This window comes from Lipotes vexillifer, unplaced genomic scaffold (assembly GCF_000442215.2).
Source record: "Lipotes vexillifer unplaced genomic scaffold, Lipotes_vexillifer_v1.1 scaffold393, whole genome shotgun sequence".
Classification (NCBI taxonomy): domain Eukaryota; kingdom Metazoa; phylum Chordata; class Mammalia; order Artiodactyla; family Lipotidae; genus Lipotes; species Lipotes vexillifer.
Window position 1 is genome coordinate 2664187 of NW_006774564.1, and position 6957 is coordinate 2671143.

At 40.5% G+C, this 6957-nt stretch overlaps 1 protein-coding gene across 3 annotated transcripts in view; it reads left to right on the plus strand.

The window, feature by feature from the left end:
- WDR47 (WD repeat domain 47) overlaps nucleotides 1–1953 on the plus strand; it is a 57496-nt gene extending 55543 nt beyond the window's left edge. For 2 of the 3 annotated variants that reach the window (XM_007449332.1, XM_007449333.1), the window contains exon 15: nucleotides 608–750. In XM_007449332.1, the coding sequence (XP_007449394.1) occupies nucleotides 608–750 (143 nt within the window). Of the gene's footprint in view, nucleotides 1–607 lie in introns of all 3 variants that reach the window. The other variant, XM_007449331.1, reaches the window with a different exon arrangement.
- The last annotated feature ends 5004 nt before the right edge of the window (nucleotides 1954–6957 follow it).

A 6957-nucleotide genomic window follows, 5' to 3' on the forward strand; every position in this document is an offset into this window, starting at 1 on the left:
GGTTTTTGGCATGAGCAAGCAGATGGTACCATTGAGGTGAGGAAGACAGGTAGGGAGAGGAACAGGTTTAGGCAAGAAAGTCAAGAGTTTGTTTTAAACAAGTTATACTTAAGATGACTGTCAAGGCAGTCAAGTGAGATGTCAAATAGTTGCTTGTCTACTAGTCGAGCTCAGGTGAGCTCAAGGTTGGAGATGAAATGTGCATGAATCTTAAGTATATAAATGGCTGTGGTAGTATGGTACTAGGTGAAATTTCATAGGAGATGAGGTATAAAGGGAACAAGAAATTTGAAGGCTGACTGTTGGGATTCACCAAACTTTAACTCAGGAAGAAGAGGACAAACGTCAAAGGAGGCTGAGATGTAGTGGCGCTGAAGTCAGGAGAGAGTTTCAAGGAGAGAGTGGCAGCCATGTCATGTTGCTGTGTATATGTTACCAAATATTGCTCACATAATTAGGTCTTCAGTAATTTAAACTGTTTAAACTTTTCAACGTACTATATTAATGTATTAGGCTTTTATATACTGTAATGTCTTAAAGTAATAGGAAGTCTATGAAATCTATACATATTTTGTACTGTAAGTCAAATCTCTTTTCTTTAATTTAGGAGACCTCACTAAACAGCTTCCTATCATGGTGGTGGGGGAACACAAGGACAAAGTCATTCAGTGCAGGTGGCACACCCAGGATCTTTCCTTCCTGTCGTCCTCTGCAGACAGAACTGTAACCCTCTGGACGTACAGTGGATAGAGTACAGCCAATGTCAGTCTATGCAGCGAGGGCACAGACTTAAGACTACTGAGTTGTGAACATTACAAATTTGAAGAACATGGACTGACCTGGAAGGTGGCTTAGCACAAGGAGGCCCCTTATTACCACGTATCCCTGTGATAGGAGCTGTTGGGTGGTGTTATTCTGCAGTGCTTTCAGTCTTCCACGTGAGCTCGTGCTGCTGTGACCTGCTGTATGTAGTCTTGTTGCCAAAGTCTGCGGAAGAGCTCTTACGTTGTCAGTGTGCACTCTAAGTCAAGGTGGCAGATGTGTTTACAGTTTAGTATTAAATGCATTCCTTGGTCTTTGCCTAAATGACAGTTTTATATACAAATTGAAACTGAACTATACTTTAAGCATATTATTACATATAATGCAACCAAGTTCTACACAGATTAAACATAGATATTCAGAAATTACTTTTGCTTTTCTCACAATCCCATGATATTGTATCACTTGTCAGCTAGAGATCAGAATTTTATATGTCTCTGCAGAGTTACATTGTTGTTTTAACTGAGGATCACTATGGAGTTTAAAAATGGGTGGAAAACTGCTTCCTAGTTCATATGTGGTATAGGCCTTTTCTTTTTTCTTAAACCCAGGGATAGAATTACTCTTTTGGCACATTATTTTGTTTCAGGCTTAAAAGGTAAATGTGTTTGCTTCAGAAACTTGTTAATTTCAATTTTTTGGGTGCAACAAGATACCTCCCTTCTAAACTGTACTGTAGGCAGAGCAGCAGCGTTATGTGATGCAACACTTGATGGTACAGTAAATTTACCGGCTAGCATTTTTCCTTTTCAAAATTAAAAAATTTGCCATAGACTATGGCATGGCTTGAAATGCTATGTCTGCATGATAATTTAAAATGGAAAATTTAAACTTTGCACTCCAGAAGCTTATTTGGATTCTTTTCTTGCACTGTTTTGTGTAATGCAGAATAATGATTTTATTTCTATGGCATTGTAGATCCTAACATTTATGTATCTTTATTTTCATATTGTACAGTAATTTTACTTTAAATTATTAAATAGCCTATTTATTTCAAATGCAGTTGAGTTGATTCTAATTATTGAACTGTCTGTGCACTGTATGTAGCAAGCATTTTTAATCTATTGTATACAAGTGGAAAGGGTATTAGAAGTGTAACTGTGCTATTGTTTCAATAAAGACCTCTTGACACCTTAAACTATTCCTGTTCCTCAGTGTCTGTGGTTTTCAGTTTAGAGTGTTGTTTTTTCCAGTTTACTTGGCAGTAGTGTGGTCCAGTGGATGAACCCCACAATCACAAGTTTCTTTTTAAATTTCTCATAGTAACTTATTTTTCAGTCCTTCGCAACTGTCTTACTTTTGTGTGTCTTCTCTTTTATTCACTATCTAGAGGACTATATATACTGAGCATATTGTAAAAGTTAATTAATAAAAGCTGGGCAAAATATATAAATTCTAACTTTGACTACAAATACATTGAATTGAGTACTTCAGAAATAAAATATGATTAGCTTGTGGATATTCAGCAGTACAATTTTCCTACCTCTCAGGCATGCAGAAGGGAATTCTGCTAAAATCAGGCCACAGTCTCCTTTAGTTTACTTTCATACTTAGTTTTACACATTTTAGATATTATAGCAGGCCATTAGTGTTCATTTAAAACTAGAAAAAAAGGGCAATTTCTTGTTGTAGACCAGATCAACTTCATGGTAAAAAGTGTTCATAAAATTATGTATTCTACCTCCATCACTGTCAAGGAGAAAACTTTAAGATCCTCCCATATGTTGGGTGTTTGTACTTTGCAGTGCATTAGATATAAGCACTAGAAATTATCTTACTTATTTCAGTAACTGTCTGGTTACATATGTCCTTTTTCCTGTGCCTCCACACTGTCTTCTGCATGGAGGTGAATAGATTCTTGGAGGTTCACGTGAAAGAGAAAATACGAGAACTGAAGTATCTATAGTCTCTGAATCCTCTGTTGGGGGTTCAGGGAAGGAGACTGGGGATGGGAGGGTGGTGTAGAAGTTCCTGACTTCTCCCTGGCAGAAGCTTCAGAGGTATGATTCAAATTTCACTTTTTAAAAAAAATTTATTTTTAATTTTTTTGGCCATGCTGCACAGCTTTCAGGATCTTAGTTCCCTGACCAAGGATTGAACCTGGGCCACGGCAGTGAAAATGCCAAGTCCTAACCACTGGACAGCCGGGGAATTCCCCAAGTTTCATTTTTTTAATGTTTAATTATTTTTTAAAAAATTGTGATAAGCCAAAGGACATAACAGTGAAAGGGCAACCCATGAAATCAGAGAAAATACTTGCAAATCATGTCTGATAAAGGATTACTATCCAGCATATATAAAGAACTCCTACAGCTCAACAACAACCAAAAAAAAAAAGTCTGATTAAAAAATGGGCAAAGGACTTGAATAGACATTTCTCCAAAGAAGATAGACAAATGGCCAATAAGCACATGAAAAGATATTTAATATCATTAATCATTAGGGAAATGCAATTGAAAACCACTGCACACCCAATAGGATGGCCGCTATCAAAAGAACTAAGTGTTGGCATGCATGTGGAGAAATTGGAACTCTTGTGCATTGTTGGTGGGAATAAAAAATGGTGCAGCCGCTGTGGAAAACAGTATGGTGGTCCCTCAAAAAGCTAAAAATAGAATTACCGTTTGATCCAGCAATCCCACTTCTAGGTATATATGCTCAAAATAATTGAAATCAGTGTCGCAAAAAGGTATTGTACACTGATGTTCATTACTCACAAGAGCCAAAATGTGCAAGAAACTGGAGTCCAACAGATAAATGGATAAACTGTGGTATACAATGCAATGGAATATTATTCAGCCTTTAAAAAGGAAGGAAATTTTGATATATGTTACAACATGGATGATCCTTGAGGATATTATGTTAAGTGAAATAAGCTAGTCACAAAAAGACAAATATTGTATGATTCCACTTGTATGAGGTACCCTAGAGCAGTCAGAGTTATAGAGATACGAAGTTATAGAGTATCTTTGGTGATTGCAGGTGGCTGGGGCAGGGAGGAAATGATGAATTGTTTAAGGTGTACAGAGTTTCAGTTTTGCAGGATGAAAAGATTTATGGAGATGGATGGTGGTGATGGTTGCACAAGTATGAATGTACTTAATGACACATCTGTACACTTAAAAATGGTTAAGATGGTAAATTTTATGTCAGGTGTATTTTTTAAAAAAATATTTATTTATTTTGGTTGCTCTGGGTCTTAGTTGTGGCATGCGGGATCTTTTAGCTATGGCCTGCGGACTTTCTTAGTTGCAGCATGCTGACTCTCAGTTGCAGCACGCACGAGGATCTAGTTCCCCGACCAGAGATCCAATCTGGCCCCCCTGCATTGGGAGCACGGAGTCTTACCCACTGGACCAGCAGGGAAGTCCCTGTCCGGTGTATTTTAATTTAAAAAAATTGTGATAAGCAACACGCACACTCAAGTGTCAAGTGTACTATATGATATACCAAATTTTAACTCACTTTTAAACTTGCTGCCAATAACTTTTGCGTACACCTCTCATTTCTTCCAAGTGTGTAAAACTCATTATTTCCTCTTTGGAGAATTTTTCTGAGCTTGCAAGGCCAGTAAGGGATAAAATCAAACGAAAACTTACTGTTTCCAACTACCACATAGCGTGCACTCCCCCCACCCCTCCCCAGTACCCAATACTTTAGAACTACTGTTTATCATTCATTATACCCCATTAAAAAATTATACTCAAAATAAGATTCCCGGGTTTTACTTCAAATGTTACACATTCGAGAACTTATAAAATAAATCGATACTAAGAAAATACGCTTCGTATCCGTTTTATATATATGGCTTCCATGTAAGCCTTCCCTTGCAGAGCTCGCCTGACAAGCGTAAAAAAAAAAACTCTGGCCTAAAAACAAGCCGACGGGCGCCGGCCCCGCCCCCTCGGCGGGCCAATCAGCTGCGCACCCGGGAAGGACGCACAGCTGCCGGCCGAGCGAGTCGATGAGGACGAGCGCGAGGTGGGTCCCCGGTGAAGTGCTCGGCGGCTCGGGGGGTCGGCTCGCCATCTTCTCCAGCCTCTCGGGTAGGTGTTTGTCTTCCCGGAGCGGTAGGCTGGCGACCAGAGACGTGAGTCCGCCCGGTCGGGTGTGTTTGTGCAGCGGGCGAGGCTGCGGTTCGGCCTGGGCGGTTCCCGCGGGCGGCGACGCTCTGGAGGCCGGGACCTCTGTCCGGCGGGGGCCGAGCTCCCCCGGGCCTGCGGGGGACTTAGGAGCGCTGCGCAGACCGGGATGAGCGAGAAACCTGCACCCTTATCTCCCCGGCCAGTTGGCGGTCTTAACTCGGTGCCACGCGGTTGCTCTTACTTTACGCCATTCATAGAGCGGCCTAGGGAAAAGGGGCAAGAAGGGCAAAGCGAGACGCGAGCGAACGTTGACTTTTGTTGGCTTCAATTATCTCTGAAAACTTTAGGTACAATCTGAACAAATACCGTCAGCAGAATGGCTCGGATTTGGTTGTAGTTGTTTTCAAAAACTCCAAATTAATTTGAATGTTAATAGTTAGAGATGCATATTTATGAGTGGGTGGTGAAGAACAATGACGATTTTCACCATGATGGTGGTTATGAAGGTGTGGTCCCCAGACTAGCTTATCACCATTACTGGCATCGTCATCGTAGTCATCGAGGAACCTTTAGAAATGCATATTCTTAAGTTTGAGAACCACGGTTCCAGGAAACTACACAACGCACACGAAGTAAATTGCAAGACCCTGACTTTTATGCCAGGCTACTTCTAGGTTAATACAGAAGTTGACTCTAATACCCAAGTTAGTTTTGTCTTACTCATTTCACGTGTAAATTCATTGAAATCAGGTGTGTCTCCTTTGTGCCGATTTCCACTCAGTGGCTGACAGTCTCCTTGGAGATCTCTGTCTTTGTTGGTAGCTGTACAGTCTAGTAACTCCTGTTAAAGCCCACTCCGTATTTCCTGCTTTGTGGAGGTGGGGAAAACGCAGTTCCTCCTCTCCATCTTCTCAGAAGAGCCCCACGGGGCCACTAGCAACTGCCCTGGAGAGGCAGTTTTAGGTAGAGCCAGTCTGGGTTTGACCACCTAATAGCTGAGTGGCCTTGGGTAAGTTACTTGTTTTTCTAATCTGTAAAATGAAGGTAATAATAGTACTACTTCTAAGAGTTCTTGTGAGGATTAAATGAATGAATGCACCTAGCAGGGTTTCGCACATAGTAATCAAATACTAGTTACTATTATTATATAATAATTTTGACATTATTAGTGTCAAAGACACATAGATGGAAAAATTATTAAAAAATAGAACTAAGGGAGAGAGACTGTTACTGACAAATGGTAGAATAACAGGTGCCACCACTGAATTACACCAACATAGGATGGTTACTTTTCCTTAACATTTTGCTACTCAGAGTGTGTGGTCTGTGGGCTAGTGTCTCTGCCATCACTAGGAGCTTGTTAGAAATGCAGAATCTCAGGACCACCTCCGATTTACTCAATCAGAATCTGTTTCTTAACAAGATCTCCACCAGGTTTAGATGTGGCTTTGTTTGGAGGAAGTGTGAGATTATCTGAAGGATTTCTCAAGGAGAAATCAGTGACCACAGGGATTTGGCAGGAGGCCTTGACTTTGCAGCTGATTTCACTATTCTGCATCACCTCCTGGTCTTCCATCATTTCTGCATTGCTAAACCCTATCCGTGGATCTGCTGATCATTATTGGAGAAAATAGCATAGTTGCCAATAGCATGACTTTGTGGGGGGTCATAGTCAAAACTCAGCTGCTTGACAGGCTTTTGATTCATCTCCCTTTGTGGAATGCTCCCTTTAGTGCTGTTTTTCCACATCTCTATTCTCCATCCCAGCCTCTGCGTGCACAGGGACACTCTGGGCTTTCCAATGGACTTTTTCAGTATCCTCTTGATATCAAACAGTAATGTGAACTTTGAGCTTCTCTTCTTTTTGCTTTAGAACCTTTATTTCCATCCTTGCTCATTCATTTCTATTGATGAAGTCATGTAAAACCTTGTTGCCTATGAAAAGCCTTAACTGTAGCGTTGATATTAGACACTGCTATCTTTTCCTAGTCTCTGCTCAGTTCAGACACTCCCCTTGTCACCTATTTAGTTCTTTTTTTTTTTTTTTTTG